The sequence below is a fragment of the Biomphalaria glabrata genome, chromosome 16, assembly GCF_947242115.1.
Source record: "Biomphalaria glabrata chromosome 16, xgBioGlab47.1, whole genome shotgun sequence".
NCBI classification, from domain to species: domain Eukaryota; kingdom Metazoa; phylum Mollusca; class Gastropoda; family Planorbidae; genus Biomphalaria; species Biomphalaria glabrata.
The window spans coordinates 6,257,887-6,280,184 of NC_074726.1; the positions used below are offsets into that span (position 1 = coordinate 6,257,887).

Genomic DNA, 22,298 nt, shown 5'->3' on the forward strand with positions numbered 1-22,298 from the left:
AGTCTGAGACCAATTAGAACATTAAATGTAAACAATTGATACAGAATAAAGCAACTGCTATTTTAACATGTAAAGTCAAAGAAATAGTCCTATTATATAAATCTAGGTCTATGTGGAATAGTGATCATTTTAAATGAATCTTTTTGAAAAAAAAAAAAAAACAATCTTTAACGTTCCAAGATCATGATACACAGACAACACAACATTTTAAAATAAAGTCTTTTAATAGTTAGTAAGTAATAAACAATGAATAGTAAGTATGAAAAGAAAGAAGCAAATTTTGTTTCCAATGAAATGGAAAGAATTTTTAACAAAAGGAAATTTTAAAAAAGTCTTCTTATAATCTACATTGTATTACAAACATTAACAATACAGATCTGCCTAAATGATACATTCTCAGAAGAATAGGCATACTAATGTGAAGGATTTGAAATTAGGTTTACACAGCTATTGCAGTTGAAAGTATAAAAAATATCACAAAGGGTTGTATATTAGATTAAGAATATTTCAATTGTTTATATTGATCAGAATAAAAAGTAACAAAAGAAAAATAAATTTAATTTCAAAAGCAACCTAGATAAACATTTTTAAAACATCTATTTGAATCAATCAAGACAAAAAAATTGCATGGAAAATAAATGGACCACTAAAGTCGCTAAACACAATTAGCACACAGATTTGAATAATTAGGAGACAAAATAACTAATTAAAAATTTAAAGATCATAAAAAAATATATATAATTTATAAACAATATACACCTATTCACTTCATATGAAGAATGGACGGTATAATGGTAAACACAAAATAATAATATCTCCACTTCTTTTGTTTTCTCTTCACTTCTGGACGGTGAATATCATATGTGTACTATTTAAAATTATAATAATACACACGGACAAAATATAAAGTATTAGATTATTTGATATTTTTCTCCATAATTTTATTCAAGTCATTTAATTATGAATCATTTTTAAATATGTTAATATCAGTAATGTGGTGGTTGTTGATACTTGATCTACAATTTCTTTAGGGTTACGTTATGACTTTGTTAATATGACCATGGCTTTAAAAAAAAGTGTCATAATTTATAAAAGGCTGCACATTTTTCTAATGGACTGTAACATGCCATACTATAAGTCTTGATAGATTGTCCCTTAGCAAAATATCATGTGGCTCATGAGTTCAATCATAGAGTGAAATCACATGGCCATGATTTGTAAATTTAAAAGAACCAGAGAGAGCAGATGCATAACAATCATCCAAAATAAAATATCAACTGAAATGATCAATAAGATGACAAAGTATGTACATTGACTTGACAGATTCTAATAGTGCTCTTAGGTAGCACTAAAAAAAAAACTAAGGTCCATTGATAAACAAAACAGTTTATCCTTTTTTGGACAACAAACCTACATATGCAAGTATATTGTTAATTTCTGTCATTAAAAATAATTACATGATTGATTCAAAATAATTAATACTATTTCATTCAATACAAGGGAGATTTTCAAAAAGTATTTTTTATATTTAACATGTTACAAAGACTATGACAGTTAAATAATGGCAGTGCAATGATTGAACATAAACTAAAAGATAACTTACACATAAGTTATAACTAATGTAATGGACTAAATTGAATCAAACTTCCATTATTACTTTTGGTATTGAAAATGTGACTAAAGTATTTTTAAAAAGTTTCCACAGAATTTTTTTTCTTAATTTCACTTTTGCTCTCACTAATTGATGGGCATTGCAGGGGAATGAATCCAAAAACTTTGCAAAATGCTGGCTGCTCTTCACAACTGCAACACTGTAACTAGCTAAATAAGTAAATAACTGATAATAAGCCAACTATCTATTGCAATAATTACAGGTAAAATTCAAAGTTCTAACTCGATTTGAGACCAGAACTTTGGCTAAACAAAGTTCAAAGAAGACAGATCTAGCATTCACCTTTAAAAAAACACCCAAGAATAACAGTGTGTGGCTAATACGTGATATATATTTACTACAATTGAGAAAAATCATATTTTTTAGCAGCCTCAATATTTGGAATGTTCACATTTTAAAAACAATTTTTTATCAATGCTATAGAGATAAATAATTTTGAACATTTTCAATATAAAATGAAAGACTTTTTTTTCTCCAATTTTAGACAATATGAAAAAAAAAAAAAAATTATGCTGACCATTCATTCTATGAACAAAATGGGCATTGATAAAATTAATATTTCCTTGATATATAATGATTATTTCATGTAAGCTCTAAAATTTAGCATTTACAGGTTAAAACCAATCAATTGCATTTTTTTATAATGGCATTTTTTACATCTCTGCTCTGTGCTGATCTACCTGAACAGCTCATTGCTACAGCTCAAAATAAAAGAAATCACTAAGCGGCCCCTAGCCTGCAAAGCTATGGCTCTGATGGGGCCCTCTCAATGTGTAATAATGAGTCTGCATTGCTAATTTTCACAGAGCATGAACATTTCAAAGCCTGGCAGATGTTAAGCACAACAATGTATATCAAGTTATGTTGTCAGTGTTAAGCTTTATATTTTTATAACACACTATCTAATAAATTACAGTCATTCTTTCAAGAAGAAGATAATAACTTTTAGCAGAGAAATGTTTACCCTATGTTTTCTTATAATTAGAAAAAAAAAAGGAAAAGTAAATAAACAGAAATGTAGATATCAACTGAAAACAGTGAAATTAAAACCCTGCACATGAACAAGGATGTGGAAAACAGCTGGAATAAACTAAGGGATTCTGTGCACTCTCTGGCTAGCAGCATCCTTGGCAAAATGCAAGCACCAAGATTGGTTTGACGAAAACAATGTTCAAATTGAACAGCTTTTAACATACAAGCAACATTGCTTTAAGGCCTTTCTGTGTAATCCAGCTTGCCCCCAAAGCAGAGAACGCTACACTAATGCCAAAGGAGAGGTCCAGCGAAACCTGAGACTCATGAAGGAGTCATAGTATAACAAAAAAGCAGAAGAAATCAGTCATATGCTGACAGTAAAAATGCAAAAAATGTTTTTCAATTCAATCAAAGCTTTTTATGGCCCTCAGCAAAATGGCTCATCCCCCATATTCAGTGCTGATGGAAACAAACTTCTCACAGACAAGGAGGATATACTTGTTTGCTGGGCTGAACACTACAGTACAGTCCTTAACTGTCCATCAAGCATTAGTGCAGAAGCCATCGCACGCCTGGAACAGGTCCCAATAAACCATTCTCTCACTGACCCTCCCTGGCTTAATGAAGTAATGACTGCAATAGCCAACCTTTCAACTGGTAAGGCACCGGGACTAGACTCCATCCCTGCTGAAATATACTCAATTGGCAGTTCAGAGTTGGCATACGATATCGCACTGATGCAAGTTTATTCAATGCTCAGAGACTCATGGCAAGGACCAAAGTAAACTACGACTGCACCAGAGACCTGCTATTCACAGATGACTGTGCCCTAAATGCCACAAATGAAGAAGACCTTCAAAAGAGCCTGTCACTCTTCGCCAACGCCTGCAAAAATTTTGACCTCACCATAAATGTAAAAAAGACAGAAGTGCTGCACCAACCTGCTCCAAATAAAGCTGTCACAGAACCAGACATTCTCATAGATGGCCAGAAATCAGCAACGTCAAAAAGTGTGTCTATCTGGAAAGCACCCTATCAGCTAATGCCAACCTAGATGATGAGGTTGACTTCCATGTTCCATATTGCTTGTGCCAGTGCTGCTTTTGGCAGACTTCAAGAACAAGTGTGGAAACACAGAGGACTCAGCATATTCACAAAACTGAAAGTCTACAGTGCTGTAGTTCTCCTGTCACTGGTATATGCATCAGAGTTCTAGAAGCTATACTCCCACCACACCAAAAAGCTAAACTCATTCCACCTAAGCTGTCTAAGGAGTATCCATAAGGTGCATTGGTCCGACCACATACCAGACACAATACAGTACATGCAACATGCACAGTATCAATGTGACAGTAAAAAGGTCCCAACGTCGATGGGCGGGACATATAGTCCGCATGTCAGACAATCACCTTCTCAAGCGACTTCTGTACGGGGAGTTGTGTGCAGGAAAGCGCTCTCAGGGAGGCCAATACAAGTGCTACAAAGACATTCTCAAGAGCTCTTTCAAGGAATGCGATATCGACATTCAAGGCTGGGAAGCACTAGCTCTTGATCTCTCCTCATGGTGTGAAGCTGTGAGTCTCGGAATCTCAAGATTTGAAGCAAGAAGAGTGGCCAGGGCCAAAGAGGGCCGAACCAACAAAAAGCTGAGAAAAGAAGCAGGCCTATCTGCAACTACCTAACCCACCTATGCCGCATATCGGCCAGCTTTTTAAAGCGAGGATTGGACTTTACAGCCATCTTCGAGTCCAAATGAAATTAGAAATGTGCTCATCTTCGACAACGAAGGAGGAGCTATATAGATATCAACTCTAGTTAAAACAAACATACAACATTTTTGATTATATCACAAAATTTACAATGTAGAATAGTTATATTAAAATAAGAAATCTCTTTTAAATGAAGATTTAAATAGATGTACTGTAATTAAGAGCAGAAATAAAAAAAAATTATTTCAATCTCCCAAAGATAAAACTGGATATTAGTGATACATGAAAAAAATAACAACAACATAATATAAAAGCTTTTGACTGTTTAAAAAGTCCTTGACTATCATTGGTAAAGAGGGCAAAGGCTGCTATATCCTTGTTACTGATATGTTCACTGGTTTGGCCCCTTTGTTGACCATAACCATTCCTATAACACAACATAATTGATTCTAAGCAAATGTTAGAAATATCATCATCATAATAACACTTGCACTTTCGGCTTATGCCAATAAGGTACATTAGTGTTAAATAGATTTCTAGGAATCCTCATGTGCACCTTAGTTAACTTTTCAGAAAAATTTGAAGGATTACACTCGAGAATGTTTTCTTCTTCACAATATTAGGATCTGAGATACACTAGTTGTCAGTCTACTAATTCCTCTTAGTGTTTCATGACATGTGACCTGTCATTTTGAGTATTTCAGCTGCCACTGTCGACAAGGTTATGTCTGCATGTGAGCTGTTAATAAAAAAATATATTTAATTTCTCCGAATGAATAAAAAAAAAATGTTTGTAAATGTTTAACATGTTTTGGATGTTTCCTTCAGAGTTAAAAATAATCTACATCCAAGCCCTAACCTCCTGGAGGATGATGGAATAACAGCTGGGAAGGGTATGTACCTGGGACCATCAAGACGACTGAAGGACTAGCGGCCATCCTGACATATATGACAATTTAAGGTCATTTAAGGGATACATAATGACTTTGATAATTAGTATTGTCAAAAAATCTTTAATTAGATGAAATGGCATGACAACATGACAAAGATCTTGCAAAAAGTTTACTGTAATTAATAGAAGAATAGGTAGACAAAGGCAAAGATTAGAAGGTAACTTCAAGGAATGAATAGGCCTTACACTGAGTGAGTTTTAAGAATAGTTACAAGAGAACAAGAGAGAGAAGTTTAATGTGAATTTCAGGAGTTCCTACTAAATAAATATAATGTCCTGGCCCAAGGAACATCACAACAACAGTCAACAGCGCATAGTCCCGGGTTTGAACCCTGCTGACAATCATCCTCAGCCATCTTGCAGGAGGCTTGGGCAAGGATGTAATATTCCCCACAATGACCTGCTAATAACTTTCAAAAAAAGTAAACCTAAATATGTCCACATCACAAGGTCTTCACGGGGCGCGCAAAGACCTTCCTTCAGAGAACAGTACTAGGAAGAAGAAGAAGAAGAAGAGGAAAACAAAGATATAGATGGGAAGACAATATAAAAAAATAGAAGAAACCTGTAAGTGAATGAAATTATAAGTCTAAGGACAGAGAGGAATGGAGAAAGACACTTGACAGATCTTATGTGGTGCCCTAACGGGCCAAAAGACTAAGGGATAGGTGAAGGTGAAAATAATCTTCATTTCTGAAAGAACATCTGAAACTTTACAAGTAAAAAAAAAATTCCAGATAAAAACGAGACCATTAAAGAATCTTACCTGGCAGTGTTTGCTAAACTCTGAATAGTTTTAGCCAAACCTTCTCCAGATTTCTTCATTGACTCTACATGTCTGCTGTTAGTGCTAAGCAACCTCTTGATGACCCTGAGGACAATTTTTTGCTTCTTTGGATCAAAAGATTTCAGACATTTGCTGTAACACTCCTTGAAGAATCAAAAGATAAAAACAAAATAAAATTTTATTTTAAAATCTTCTAGCCACATTGTTTAGTGTAAAACATTCTGTAATTCAAACATAGTTAACTTAATCTTTAAAGTATTGGGAACTAGCTGCTTTAACAAATGATGGATATAAGAGAGTTCACTATCAGCGGAGATAAAAATCACAATAAATATCCAGGTCAATAGAAATAGTAAACCAGTTTCTACAACCAACAGTTTTTCTCAACCTAGAGCCATTCTAGACTTTAATGAAAATCAGCCTTTGTTTTTCAGTTATTTATATGTATCTTTAACTCTTTCTCTCCTAACTGATGATACCAACCTTGATTCCACTAGAATGTGATAAATAATTATGGAGAGAAAGAGTTAAAAGAGGTTTAATTAGTGTGAAACTAAACCTTAGAACTTTCTAAGTGTTTAAATGATTCATATTTGAAACTTACTGGCTTTGTTTGGGCCAGATGTGAACAAAAATGTGCCTCAGCTAGGTCAGCCTAAGTGCATAATAAAACTAAGGCTTGTCTTCGAGTCCGAAGATTAATGAAGAATGCAGTATTTCCTGTGACTGCACAGCCCCCAGCTGTGACCTACATACTTTGCCACATCCAGGGCAAGCATAACCATTGTCCGCCGTCTGTCCTTGGCAGTGGATTTTCTTTTGGTCTCAAATGTGTATCCCGCTGGCCTTTGTGAGTGATCTCCAGCTGTCTCGTTCTGAGGCAGAATGCAACCAGATGCTCTCTTCTATGCCAGGTAAGGCAAGTTGGCACCTAAACTGGTCTTTAAAGTGTTTCCGTGGAGCACCTTTGTTAAGTCCACCACCTTTTAGCTCACAAAAAAAAGACTGCTTTTGGCATACATTTGTCCACCATACAGGAGACAAGTACATTATATGCTGCTCCTTAATAACATTCTACTTTAAATCTTCGCACTCGAAGACAATCTCTTATAAGACAATCATTATCATGATTACTTAAGATTATCAGTAAGACTTACAAGTGTGACATGCTGTTAACACTGACCACATTTGCAGAAGGTTTTGGGAATTGGGATAATTGTTATTCTTTCAAAAGGAATGTGTTACACTTGTGAACCAAAAAGAGAATCAACACTAAAAATCCTACCTCAAAAGATTTTTTCCCCCAAACCATTATTTTAGGTTTGTACTAGTCAATAATAAGCTTAAATAGAAAGTAAACAAACCATATTATCAGGAGCCATAGCCTCTCTATTCTCTCCCCCAAACAGTTGTACAAGAAGTGAGAGACACTTAATGGCCAAGTCTTGTATTTCTATGTCTTCATAGCACAGCTGAGAAGAAAAAAAAAGAAAAACAGTTTAAAACCAATGCATTTTAAAAATTTTTTGCTATCAAATCTGTATACTGATATTGAATGAGGTTACTTTTTAATGCATATATTGGGGATGTGTAGTTGAGTGGCATTAACCACTTGGTTACCAATTAAGGGGGCTCAAATTAGAATATTGACTTGAGCTGAGTTGTGTTTGTGGCACGTCTAAAGGCAGCAGGGAAACCTTCTCCCGGATACCCCCCCCCCCAACAGAGCTACAAAAGAGATTAAACAAGAGTGCACTGAGCATGCTTTAGTAAAAAGATGCTCAAAATTCAAGCTAACAAGCTAGGTAGGACATTAAATCATTGCACTCTAAAAAATGCTTAAAGCACTATATGCATGACAGTTACTGACCAGCTGTGTTAATAATGAGGTTAAGTCTGTCAGGGATTTGTTCAACAGCAGCAACTGTTCTCCAAACTCGGCTTCTTTCTGTGCCCCTTCTCCACCTTTGTTTTTCACCTGAAGGGAACACAAAAACAAGAATGTTACATGACACATTCAACATACAAAGTTACACAGACAGAAACACTCAAGTATCTACTACGGACTCTGTTTTCAACACAAGTGTGTGGCAAATATTCAGATACAACATTAATAAGACACATATTATCATTAGCGAAAACAATATATTGGTCTCAATAGGGAGGATTTTCATGATAAATTCTAAACTCAGTAATGCCCTTTTTGTTTAGATTTCAATTTAAACAAAATTGGTTTAGCTTACTGAAGCATTAACATAGAGACAGTAAGAAAAAAAGAAGGAAAAGAATATGGCTCAATGTGGGGGATTTATAAGTCAACCTAAAGAAAAATGTAAGAAAAAAAGGAAAGGATTGGGAGAGACGTTAAATAAGTAGTTAAGTTAAACAATGTCAAGGGCGCTGCAGTGAAAGATCATTGTTGCCACTTAAAAAATAAAAAAATTACTTTTGTGATAGAAGTGAAAGAACTTAGAAGTGTGATTTTCCAGTGCCAAAGAATGTAGAAAAATGATCAAATTCTTTTTACAATAAATAGCTATTAAAATTTTCTATGGAGGGGCTATGGCTGAACGGTAAAGCACTTGGCTTCTGAACCAAAGATCCCAGTTTGAATTCTAGTGAAGACTGTGGCCAGCACAATGACAAACTGCGTTTACTACCCTTATGTAAGTCAGGTACCAGTTAGAGTTGGATGAATTAGGTATATCCTAAAAATCATGAATTATATCCCAGGCTTTACCAGCATTTGAACTCCAGACCCTTCGGTTTAGAAGCCAAGGCTTTACCCCTCAGCCAACTTGCCCCATAAATGATAAGCATATTTGAAATTATTACTTCCCCATCCCTCCTTTACAGCATTACAATAGAAAAGCTTGTTACAACAAAGATAAAATAGATAAATGAAGTTCTGGCACATACCTGCAAGGCTTTACGTACGACCTCTGACACATAACGCAGAATGGAATGAAGTGTGTCAAGCAGGGTGAGAAGCATGGTCACAGCTGTCTTAATATCTCTTCCTCCATCTTCTCCATCACATACAGAGTTCCAGACGTCAAATAAAAGGTTGGTTATGTGATCCACAAGACCTAGAAACCAGAATTCAGAACTGTTATGTTCTAGTGTTTAGAATATTCCATAATTAATGTGTACATGTTTATATAAATGTTAATATATAAATATGAATTTATTTTATAAACATTTAAATTTTGAGTGTGGCTGGTGTGAATGTATATTTCCGTTTTCTATAGTTATAATGTTTTGTTTTGTGTAATGCACAAATTGTAAGACTAATTTACTTATGGATAATAAAGATTTGTATTATTATTATTATTAGGTAATTTGCAATAAAACAAAAGCAAAATCATGTTAAAATGTGTAAATGGCTTGTGTTGATATATAAGATATAGATGTTAAGTTTATTTTTAAAAGTTAAAGTCATTTGTTAATTGGTTTAAACTGTAAACTCATTTATTACCATTATTGGTTAGCAAATGTGCAACAAAAATGTGGCCATTACTTCTTATAAAAAGGATGCACAGACTAGCCATGGCAAATGACAGAAAGGAATGGAGAAAAACGGTCAACAGATTGTGTGCAGTAACTAAGAGATAGGGGATAAACTTAAATAAAAATTGAGTAAAAATAAATATGCAATCAACAAACTTTTTGTTACAATACAGAATCAAAATATAAACTCTCAAAGAGAGCTCAGGTCAGTGATGCCACAGAAGATTCTCATTACCTTGATCGTAAAGTTCTAGCATGTTGGTTTCCTTGTGACTGACCAGACAGTTGAGTACAGCCACAACAAACTGCATGACTCGACTCAGTGCATTGTTCTGATGGTCCTACTCATATACAATTAATTTATTAAAACATTGAAAGGCATTGAATAGACAAAACATAGTGATCTTAGATCAAATAACGTTACTAGAGTCATCTACATATTTAACGAACATAGCATTATAAGTAAAAATCCCTTAATTCATAAATACTTTAAGGCAAAGGACTTCAAAGGGCTAAAACAAAGAGACAAGAAAAACATAAACATATTTCTTATTCCAAATGCAATAACGAGTGACATTCATCCACAGGATGCCTGAAATAGTTTATGAAAAATGAAAAGATAATTTAAATATTTAAACATAACGCATTGATTCGCATAAGACATAACTTGAATATTGTAAAATGAGTCACTGTGAATTAGTAGATAACTTTGTGTGTGGAAACTCAAAAAAACCCTCAAACTTGGGTGGGCAGATATATATGATTCTCACAAAATGGCTCTAATGATTTTCCTAGAAATTTAACAGTTGATTATATTGCTGAGGAAAGAATTACTAGTTTTAAGCCATACTGGGAAAACTCTAGTTTGAAGAAATAAATTTTAATTTGGCTAGATAACGAGAAAATATCAATTATATGAAGACCCACCAATAGTGAACGAAATAAAAAAGAACAGACTACGTTGGGCAGGTCACCTTGAAAGAATGTCAGACAACAGAGGGGCGAAAATCATATACAGGCAAAAACCAAAAGGCAGGCGACTCAAAGGCAGACCCCGAATGCGATGGGTAGATGACGTGGAAGCAGATCTGAAGCAGCTTGTGGTTAGGGCGTGGAGACGAAAGGCCCAGGAGAGATCTGAATGGAAGGATGTGTTAAAGCAGGCCAGAGCCCTCCATGGGCTGTAGCGCCACTGGGATGGATAGATAACGAGAAAATATCTATCTTGGACTATATGTCTTAGAATATTTCTGCATTCGTTCAAGATTGTAATAAATAAATGTTCATGAACATTTTGCGCATTGTCTTCTAAATCTAGATCTAAAGGACTACCATTGAAATTATTAACTCTTTCTCTCCATAATTATTTACCACATTCTGGTGGAATCAACGCTGGTATCGTCAATTAGGAGAGAAGGAGTTAAGTCTAGTAGATCTATACATTTGCTTAACCAAAATTCTTTCTCTGGGAGTGGTAAAAAATGTTCCTTTATATTTTTTTTATGTAACATTTTTTAGTTATTATGAGAAAAACAATCACTCTATAAGTTGTAGAAAGGAAGTATTGTCTTTATAAAAAAAGTATTTTTAATGTTTTTCTTGTTTCCAGTATGTGGTCGAAAAGCTTGTCTATGTGAAGTCTAAATATCTTTTAAAAATGATGTACCAGCTTTGCAATGCTTTAGCCATTGTCAAGATCATAACAAGATTCCATTTGGAAATGTCTAAATACAGTAATAGTTGATTTTGAAAAAGCAAATTTATATCTCAGTATTGCTACAGCATGTACTAATATAAAGAAAAATATTCTCACATGATCTCCAACCATTACAATAGTAAGACTCTCACACTACACTAGTATAGCAATCATGCTCACCATCAATGTTTGAAACAACACTGCAATTAGACCCTGCTGTTCCATCAGTTTGATGAAAGATGGGTCATGCTCCAAGAAGGCCAGCATTAACTTTAAGGCATAGCTGGGCAGTGGGTCCAAATCCAGCAAGATAGGTTCAAATCTTAAAATAGATGTAATGTATCATTCAAACCTTAGGCCATATAATATATAAAGTAAAATGTAAGAATTATGTATGTATGGATGTCCTTTATAGAAATTAAAACCATTTGACCAATCTTAATAAGACTTGACATGAATGCTCCTTAGATAATAGCAGTAATATAAGAATATGTAAAGTTGCCTTACAACAAGAGAGTTTGCTAGATTTAGGTCAATGAGGCATCTTGACATAGATTTTAACTGTTATAAATGCCTTTTTTATATAGCAAAAAAACCAACAACAACACACAAAAACCCTGAGCAAAGCCGGGTAAAAAAATAGCTAGTTATTAATAATATAAATATAGCTTACTAATTGTATTAAGTAGCAAGCTAATAGTTACAAATATTAAAAGAAATATAATATGATTCTTATGTTAGCATGCTTTTATTTACAAAGCTAACACAAATATAGGATTCTTATGTTGACTATAACACTATAACTATAATAATTATTTAAATGAAGGAGACATTCAAATTTCATGTTTAGACAACAAGCCAAGAATAAAAGATATTATAAATATTCACAATATAAGAAAGTAAGTTAGGCATCATAAAATATCTTGAACAAAATGTAATCTTGAGACCTCAACCAAAAAGGATTCATTGATACTTCTCCAATAGAAATATCTGTTTTTCTCTTATTAAATTACAATTAATATGATTGTTGATTTCAATAGTTGCCTAAACTTTAAACTTGAAACAAAAAGAGTACCATGGTGGGAAGCGTGGTCGAGAGGCCAAGTGCGCTTGAACTTGGCTTGGCTACCTAGAAGGGGGCTCGAGGTTCGACACCCGACTCGGGCAGAGTTGTGTTTACTGAGCGCCTAAAGGCAGCACGGAAAACAAACTCCTAGATACCCCCTCCCCCCACCGGTCCACAAATGAGATTGGACCAAAAGCGCTCTGAGCATGCTATAAGCATGAAAGTAGCGCTATATAAAAGCTATAATATATATATATATACCATGAAAATAAGAAAGATACACTATTAGCTTACTGTGGAAGTAATTTTTCCTGAATGATGTTCCGCAGAAGCGCTATGTTGACCTTCACATCTGAACCAAACTGGTCCTGACTGAGATAGACAGAAGCCATGTCTCCAAACACCTGCAAAGCTTGAGCCTTGGTGTCCACTGGAATGAGGAAAAAAAAAATTTGAGTACTAAAAAAAAAATTTGCTAGCTTCAAACTATTAGAGATAAAAATTTATGAGGCACTCAATAGGCTGATTCTGCATACAAGCACATCATGCCTTAGTCTGATGTTCATTTTTTAAATTTATTCCTAGTAAATCTGCTAGTATGATCTTTGAAAGTAGAGATGGATTTGTCACACCCTAAGATGCCAACAACTGAGCTAGACAGGCCTTAGATTCGGGAAATGGATTTGTCACACCCTAAGAAAAGATGCCAACAAAAGAGCTAGACAGGCCTTAGACTAGACAGGCATTAGATAGGGCATGAGACGGAGAGAAAGACGAAAAAGAACATGGCAATACAGTGTACTAGATGAAGCTGAGAGGATAGGAAAGTGCTGGGAAACCATTAAAAGACTGTCAGGAGAGTGGCATGTTTTTACTGAGACCTTATGTTCCATGAGGAACCCAAAGGACAGATGATGATGACGATGAAATCTGATAGTATGATAGAGAGGCTGCCTGGTAGTGTGGTAATCATTCTTGGCTGTCACCTTGATAGTACAGGGTTCAAACCCTGTCTGCTGCCATCCCCTGCTATCCTTCGGGATGTTTGGACAAAGATATGTAATAATCTTCAATTCTGAAGGTCCAAAACATGTGAAATGTAAAATGTTTGCAGTTTAGCAAAAGCTAGCCCGTAGTCAATAAGTTCTATTAAGAATGCAACAGAATACAATCAAAATGAGTCAGTCTAGTAACAAAAAAATGTTTAATATCCTGCAACAGAAATGTTAAATAGATACAGTTAAACAATAAAATAAACAATATATAAATTTATTATACAGAATCATAAAATAAGTGAGAAAAATAATTTATAAATTAATTAAATATTTACTAATAATACTGTACTAACTACAGCTGATAGATTCAGTGCTAAAATTCAAGGGTTGGTAGTTTTCAAAAAGCATAAGTTAATCATTTTTTAAGTGTTTATAAATGGTATAAGTGCTGTAAGTGAAACAAACAAACGGCATAACTCACCATTCTGACAAGCAATAAGGGACGTCAACAAGGGTATAATCTCTTTAATAATCAGAGCATTGTGTTCGATCAAGAGTGAAGGATGTTGGGATATGCCTTCCAATATGGATAATGTTGAGCTCACAAACTCAGGAACACTGATGGCGGCTGTAGAAAGGGAAATCAAACAAGAATACAATACAAATATTGGTTTAATTAAAACATGAAGGGAACAAATTGTAGAAAAAAAAAAAAAAGGACCATGACATTTGAATATATTGATGATGAACTATGAAGTCATTTGAAATATTAGTTATTTATTTGTAGATACTCTTGTGTCTCCCCCCCCCCCCAAAAAAAACAACAACAACAACAACATAAAATAAAAAACTCACTAAAATGTTTAAATGTGTAAGCTACGACAAATTTCTTATTATAATACACAGTTTCTAAAAGCCATTTTAAATTCTGTGGAGAATCGAATAAGGTAGAACCAAAAAAAACAAATGCTAGTAAAATGAATTATTTACATAAAGTATTTTTAAAAATTCTGCAACCCATATATTCATTGTAAAATCAAGACTATTTTTGTTAAACTTTTCAAATGAAGCTTTTATTCTTCTATGTTAAAAGTAATGCAGACAAAGAAATACAAAAAAAAAAATTATAACAAGTTTTACTTAGCTCTAAAGACAATAACATTATTATATATCATCAGTGAACATGAAGTTAATTAGTTTCCCTTTCAGTTCTTGGGAACTATTGGGCAGAAAATGTAAAGGTCATATGTTTCTTCAGCTAAAGGCTAACGATGATGTCATGTGGCCAGCACAATGACCAACCACATTTACTTTCCCAAACTAATTTTAGATTTAGGTGGACTTTAGGACATCCTAATAATCCCAAAATTCAAAATCTCAGTCTTCACCAACATTCAAACCTAGGAACCCTTGAATTGGAAGACAATTGTTTTACTACTCAGCCACAATAATCCATCAATAATTTGGGTCTAAAGGCTTGGACTGCAGTTGTTTGTTCACTTTAGCTGGAATGTACTTTGGGGATTATCTGATGTGGTGAGGCCATTTTGGCCATGATGCTAGAATCTAATTGAAGAGGTGCACTTATATTTGAAAGTGTTAGCTTATATGTAAATAAGCACAATATTTGCTTGATACTGTATGCTATTACTTTACATGTTGTTAAACTATAATCTGAATGTTCCTCATCATTCATCATATGTAAGTACTCGTTAAATCAGTAGCATGTTTATTACTACATTGAACAGTTAATGTTGGTAATTACAGATGATTCATTTGTTAGCTATTGCTACTGTTTATTAATTCTTTACTAGACCATCATGGGGCTGGGGCAATCATGGCAAAGCTTTAAAATACAATCCTGACACATACTATGAACAATCTATTTCTTTGTATTTCATTAAGAATTAAATTAGACAAAAAAAAAAAAGTAAGTTGACAAATAGGCTGCTTTTTTTTAATTTTCAGTAGTTGAAAAAAAGGAAAGAACATGTTAAGCAGTTAAATAAAAACTGTTAAAGCATGGAGTCATCAAAAATACTTCAAGAGTTATTGGAAAACCACAATTATTTTTTTGTCAGACTACTTCTCGAGTACATTAAAATGCTTGAAGAAAACAAAAACAAATTTTTTACAAGAACTAATATTGATAAGCAGAAGAGTGGCGAGAACATCAAATAAGAAATGAATATCAAAAGCAAAACTCAAGTAGGTTGTAAATTAATGGCTTACAACTTTTAATATAAGAGGACAATATTTGTTTGTAAACCAAAGCATCATTTGTATTGTCATATCAGTGATGGGAACAGACTTAGCTAACATTTTAAGAAATCTTATTTTATCAAATACAGACTTTACTTAAAAAAAAAGTAGATAATAAGTTCCTATATGTGTTCCTGAATCAATATAGTAATCCATGTTAACCAATGACTTAAATTCTGCCAAGTCATTGGTTTTCCTGGCTGGCTCTAATAGCAATAGGGAAGAAGGAGCATTTGTACAAATTAGTCCTAGCAAATGGAATAAGGAATGTGCCTTTATTTTTGTGTCTTTCAGAGTACTTTATTAGGTTTTGTTTTTGTATTTGAAGATTATGGTTCAGTGTTTTATGTATAATTGCTACTTTACTTTTAAGTCTTCCATCCTGAAGGGTTTCTAAATTTAGTGATTTTACTTATGGTGTTACTCTAGTCAAATGTGAATATTCGTTTGTTATGAACCTCACTGCTCTATTATGAGTCTGTTCCAGTTTCTTAATGATTTCTTGAGTTGAGAGGGTCCCAAACAGAGGATGCATATTCTATTATTGGCATAACCAAGGTTAAATAACATTAAGCTTTAAGTTATTATTTGTAGAAATTTCATTCAATAAACCCTAACGCTTTGTTGGGGCTTGTCACAGTGACCAAACAAGAAGTTACTGAATTTAATCATACTGAATGTTTTATTGCACACATACACACAAAATGCCTAAAAGGCTAGTACATTTAGATTAAAGAATTTCGACTTCTTTTTGCATATGGCATCTATAACTTTATATTTGGTCTATGCAGTCTGAATGCTAGAATAATGCTTTAACCGGGTCTGTGACAACACCCCTCCAAAACCACTATGAAGAAGTGGCCTTTTTTAACATCAAAGCATGGTTGAATTTACGAGTATAAGCTATACTTCTGTTTGTTTAACCAGTTTTTAATAATAATGAGTCCAAGAGAATTTCAGGAATTCTGGAAATTTCAGGAAAATTCCCATCACTGTAATTGTAATTTGCATTTTGATAAACACAATTTAGATATTAGTAGACAATAAAACAGCTTGTGAAAATGAACAAATTACCTTTCCCTTTCTCTGAAGAAAGAAAATTAAATGAAAGCTTATTAATGAAACAAAATATTACAAAAGATGTGGAAACATCACAATGATGAATGTACTGCAAGTGAGGGTGCATAGAGATGAAGTGACACAGTAATTGAGAATAAGAATTGAATGAATTGAAATAAAAACTTGGCACAGTAGTCATCTAATTGAGAATAAGACTGAATGAATTGAAATAAGACTTTGGCATAGTTGTCACCTAATTGAGAATAAGACTGAATGAATTGAAATAAGACTTTGGCATAGTAGTCACGAAATTGAGAATACGAATTGAATGAATTGAAATAAAAACTTGGCACAGTAGTCACGTAATTGAAAATAAGACTGAATGAATTGAAATAAGACTTTAGCATAGTAGTCACGAAATTGGGAATAAGAATTGAATGAATTGAAATAAAAACTTGGCACAGTCGTCACCTAATTGAGAATAAGACTGAATGAATTGAAATAAGACTTTAGCATAGTAGTCACGAAATTGAGAATAAGAATTGAATGAATTGAAATGGGATTTTGGCACATTGTACACCTAATTGAGAATAAGACTGAATGAATTGAAATAATAACTTGGCATAGTGTAAACTTAATTGAGAATAAGAATGAATAAATTGAAATAAGAAGTGGGCTGAATATCTAATTGGTGATTAAAGTGCAGCAGCTAAACATTGTGAAAAAAATAAAATCTTAACAAGAATTTTAAATTATTAAATAACCAAACTGCTAGCGGGAGGACAGAATCTAAAAACACTCATGCAGAGTAGCATCCCTTGTTGCCAGGGGACAAACTTAAGCTCACCTGACGCTGAATCTATGTTGGTCTCCCCTTGTTCTATTTTCACCACATGATTTAACAACTTGATGTACTGGTGCAGAAACTGTTGGTTTACTACAGCCGTGCGGAATACCTACGAAAAAAAAGTTGAATTAATTCCTGGCTGGTCCCACTATTGACAAACCCTCTTTCCCTGGATAAGAGGTGGTACGAAGCCTTTGAAATATAGGATGCAGAACATTATAACAAATTTTTTAATACTTAAAAGCTGGGCAGTTAATTAAAAGAAAAGTGAACGAAGCACTTGACCTTACTTAACCGAAGTGGATTGAAGTTTAAATTTTTTGTTTAAAATCAGTAATTAACACACAAAAAAAACAACCAAAAAGTATTTCTCAAACTTGAGTACTGCCAACTTAAACTGTGAAATTATTTAGCATACATTGTGAAAACCTCTACTTTGAGTCATGGTTGCTGAGTCTTAAAGAACTCTACATTTGTCTTGAAGGGGCATGACATGAGGATTTTGCACTTTGGGGTGCTTAAATACATTGCAGAGTACACCAAACTCTAATGTGTAACTGAAAATAGTTGGGGAAGATGGGGAACTGTGAAAACATTAATATTGTCAAACCTGGTTCTACTTTTTGTGTGTGTAATTGAACAAAGACCAAATTTAATTCCGAGATAACTTTGTGTTTTCGAAATCAGCAAAAAATTCTTGTAATGGGTTTAATGTAAAACAGCACTCTACATTAAATAAGAACCCTCTATAAGAATAATTACCTGGCTGGTTACCATATGATTAAAAACAGGCATCAAGGGGAGAGAACACTTGAGTTGTTTGATTTGAGCAGTATTGGGATGTTTCCTCCCTCCAACTTGGTCTAAGTGCTCTAGTATTTCATCTGTTTAAATAAATGTAATCTTACAGTTTAAACATTGGTAAGAAATAAGAGATGATAAAATGAGATCCTTGAATCGATGAATATAACCAAAGAAGAGAATGTAATAAAATATTGTTCTAAATGAGCTGGCTGCACAAGTCACTATGCATGACCTGCTGGCGCAGGTGACAGATGTCAGTGTTCTTCTAGAATGCATGTGGTTAAAGAAACAGCATGAAGCTCTTCTAGATGGGACTTGCAACAGGTTCATAGAGTTTCTACAAGTTTCCAGAAGCTTTCAGTCACCTTATATAAGCGGAAAGTTCATTAGACAGTTCACTATGTCTCAGTACAGTCAAATACAGTAAAGTAAAGCATTTGTATAGTGTTTCAAAGTAGCTTGTACACAGTGTCAAATTATTTTGTATTTGAGTTGTTAAGCTGTTATGTTTACAAATAGCTAAAGTCAGAAATGAGAGAAATGAAACAATGTTTTCAACTCAAAACTCTCTGTCAAACTGGTGGGGAAACTTTAACTCTCTGTGAAGTGAATCCCTCACTCTGATGAAATGGGGCTGTAGTGCAGTGATGTCTATTGTCCTAATAAATTTTAAATGTTGAGATGACTTGTACATTTTGGACTTTACTTCAGAAATCAAGATTATTACATCTTAGCCCAAACCTCCTGTAGGACAGTTGGGCCTGGCAGAGGATCCAGTTTGAACATGGAACTATTGGGATGATACTTTGTAGATCACAGCCACTGACAGCTCTAAATGTTGAGAATGAAATTTTATGAAAGTGTTCTTCAAGAGAAAATATTTTATGCCTGCAGATCAATTGATGCTTCAAAAAAGTAGATGACCATTTATATGATGTGTATGCTTGTTTGTTTGTAAAATGTTGTACATGTTTCGGATGTTCCTTCAGAGTTGAAGATAATTTACTTCATAGTCCAAACCTCCCGAAGGACTTAAAAGGGATGGAGTGGGCAGGGTTTGAACCTGGGACAATTGATGAACCAAATGACAGTCCAGTGCGCAAACCACAGGACCAGGCAGCCATCCTGTATGCTGTATCATACCAGCAGGTGATCACAAACATAATTAGACTACTAATAGCAGATGTATACTTAAGTTGGATAACGGTTTTGCCTCTGCTTAATTTTTGCAGTTTTCCTGAGGCAGAAAATATTTGGTATGCCCAGGGGTAAAGAATATAGCGATCAGACCAAGCTGAAAGTTATTCAAAATGATTCCTTTGTATATGTTTTTTTCTTGGTCAACATTATCATTGTTAATTTGGATGTCTGTTAGCTGATGTTTTCTATTTCGCAAAATCCAGTCATTTCATTCTTTTACTGGACATTTAATAATAGATAGTCGTTTCTTATTGGTAGAAGCTATTGATTGTTTTATGATATAGTCTTTCCATGAATAACAATTTCAATAAGCAAATCATAAAGATATTTTAAAAACAACAACAAGACAACAGCAGTAAGGTAGAAAAATAGGAATTCACTAATTTCAGCAATTTTTTTACATTTCTTAAATCCTGGAACTATTTTGCTTACAATCCTATGCTTTTTACTTCATCCTGTTCAATACATTGCCTCATACTATTTATATATTGTTTTGCCAGACTCATGCTATGTTTTACCTAATGGCCCATTCTATACTTCACAACTTAGTCTAGGTTTTTTTACGTTCTATGCCATGAGATAAAAAAAAAAAGCCTTATTTATCTTTTCCATTTATCTCAATTCTATATTTTTACTTCCCTCGACCATGCTCTTAATCTTACACTGTGAATGCGTGCCCATAAACCATGTATATATGAAATGAAGCCCAAGTACCATTGAGACTATTGAAAGAATTTCATATAGACAAGAGCTAAACAAATTTATGTTCTCTAGTCGGCTATTAGTTATGATAAATCAACTCACTCATAATGAAGGGTAAGTACTGAAGAATTCCTGAAACAAGTAGCTCCAGACACTGGGTCAAGTATTCTTGATCTTCCACTGGTTTGATTTTGGGTGTGCGTGGAGTTTGCCTTCTGCTGTCTCTTTCAATATACATTACTAGCCTGCAATATTAAAATCTACCATTAGAGACACAGGAAATAAAAATATATAGATATATCCTTTTTTTTTAAAAAAAATAGCTGTATGAATGCCCTTTATTTGTCTATACTAAATATTAAAGTGTAAAAGGGAATGTTACCAGGGCATTATCTACATCTAGATATAGAAATGAGCATTCGTAAAATAGTATTTGAAGGAGGATTTTTAGGGGAATGGGGAGGAAGGTGGGGTAAGGATACTAGAATTCACAAGCCATAGTATGTGGTAAAGAATGAGCATCAGGTAGATGATGGCTGCCTTGTCATGTGGTATGTGCTCAGGATTTCATTGTTAGACTGAATGGTCACAGATTTGAACCTTGCTGGCTACCATTCCTTGTCATCCTGCGGGAGATTTGGGCTAGAATGTTATTATCTAAAAGGAACATATGAAACATGTAAAACAGAAAAACAATAAATAAATGTACTTAAATATTTCATACCTGCATATTCTCAATTAAAGCAGACTTTACTTGTTTTTTTTTTTTTTTTCATATTAGTTTAATTAAACTCATGCATTAAAGTGAATCTCTGTAATTGTTTTTACTACCAGTGAAACATATACAGCTTTAGCAAAGAAATTTTTTAAAATATAGTTTTCTTCATTTTGCAATCCTACCTGGCCTGGCAGCAACTCAGTAAGAGCTCACTATTTGTATGCACCAGTTCATAGACAACAACGAAAGCCTTAGCTCTTATGATAGATGATGGGCTTTCAAAACATCTCATAACTTTCACACAGAAGTCCTAAGAAAAATTTCAGAGAATTCATTACAAATCCAAACTGAAATAAGTTTATTGCTAACAATAAAAACATTAAATAAACAGCTGTAATTAAACTGAGACAAGTTTATTGCTAACAATAAAAACATTAAATAAACAGCTGTAATTAATGTCTGGGAGGCGCAGTGGCTGAGTAGTAAAGAACATGGCTTATGAACATGAGGATCCAGGGTATGAATCCTGGTCAAGACTTTAGATTTTAAATTCTGGGATCTTTAGAGTGCCTCTGACTCCACCCAGCTCTAATGGGTACCTGACATTAGTTGGAGAAAAGGAGGTTGGTTGTTGTGTTGGCCACATGACACCCACATTTATACAGCTTTAGCAAAGAAATTGGACCAGACAGTTTTTAAGATCAAAATGATTTCCTTCTTGATGTGTTTGTATTATAAATAAAGATTTCTTCAACCCAGAAAAATAACTTAAGCTAACTGTAAGAAATGAGGGATGAAAGCATTTTATACAGGAAGAGCTTGCAATTCATATTTTTTTCGACTGCTTGTCTACCTTGTCCTGAAAGAAACGAGAGGAGTTCCCAATGGTTGCCAGGTAAAAACCAATCATTGTGATAATTGCCTGCTGTATTCTAGACACACCACAGTTCAGTGCTTGCATGATGGGAGTCAGAGCGCCAGAGTCTAGGATACTTTGGAACATGGATGGATTCTGCCATGTTAAGCGACATAATGCCTGCAAAGCAAGAATAGGCAAAACAATATGATGGACTATACAAATGAAACATGTAAATATCCTGTACTAGCCTTAAATATATTAATATCACTTTACTGAACAGAATCATCATAATATCCAAAATAATATGAAAAAAAAAAGGTTGAGATTTGATAGTTGATATTTCATTTATTGCTATATTAATTTAAAAAATTCAAGTAAAAAATTTTTATGCTAAAAATTTCTTGCAGATAATTAATAATAGAAAATATTTTAAAAATTATTAATTTAAAAAATTCAAGTAAAAAATTTTTATGCTAAAAATTTCT

The 22,298-nt window shown here is 33.7% G+C and overlaps 1 protein-coding gene across 2 annotated transcripts in view; it reads right to left on the reverse strand.

Moving 5' to 3' along the window:
• Positions 1 to 216: 216 nt before the first annotated feature.
• LOC106073025 (serine/threonine-protein kinase ULK4-like) overlaps positions 217 to 22,298 on the reverse strand; it is a 39,792-nt gene continuing 17,710 nt past the window's right edge. Inside the window, exons 19-33 of one of the 2 annotated variants that reach the window (XM_056013395.1) lie at positions 21,808 to 21,990; positions 21,137 to 21,264; positions 20,339 to 20,481; positions 18,293 to 18,414; positions 17,531 to 17,639; positions 16,699 to 16,710; positions 13,844 to 13,990; positions 12,662 to 12,797; positions 11,482 to 11,623; positions 9,841 to 9,946; positions 9,015 to 9,184; positions 7,966 to 8,073; positions 7,460 to 7,567; positions 6,075 to 6,238; positions 217 to 5,095 (exon numbers count right to left, since the gene is read on the reverse strand). In XM_056013395.1, the coding sequence (XP_055869370.1) occupies positions 5,026 to 5,095; positions 6,075 to 6,238; positions 7,460 to 7,567; positions 7,966 to 8,073; positions 9,015 to 9,184; positions 9,841 to 9,946; positions 11,482 to 11,623; positions 12,662 to 12,797; positions 13,844 to 13,990; positions 16,699 to 16,710; positions 17,531 to 17,639; positions 18,293 to 18,414; positions 20,339 to 20,481; positions 21,137 to 21,264; positions 21,808 to 21,990 (1,848 nt within the window). In that variant the 3' untranslated portion in view covers positions 217 to 5,025. The remainder of the gene's footprint in view (positions 5,096 to 6,074; positions 6,239 to 7,459; positions 7,568 to 7,965; positions 8,074 to 9,014; positions 9,185 to 9,840; positions 9,947 to 11,481; positions 11,624 to 12,661; positions 12,798 to 13,843; positions 13,991 to 16,698; positions 16,711 to 17,530; positions 17,640 to 18,292; positions 18,415 to 20,338; positions 20,482 to 21,136; positions 21,265 to 21,807; positions 21,991 to 22,298) is intronic. The other variant, XM_056013396.1, reaches the window with a different exon arrangement.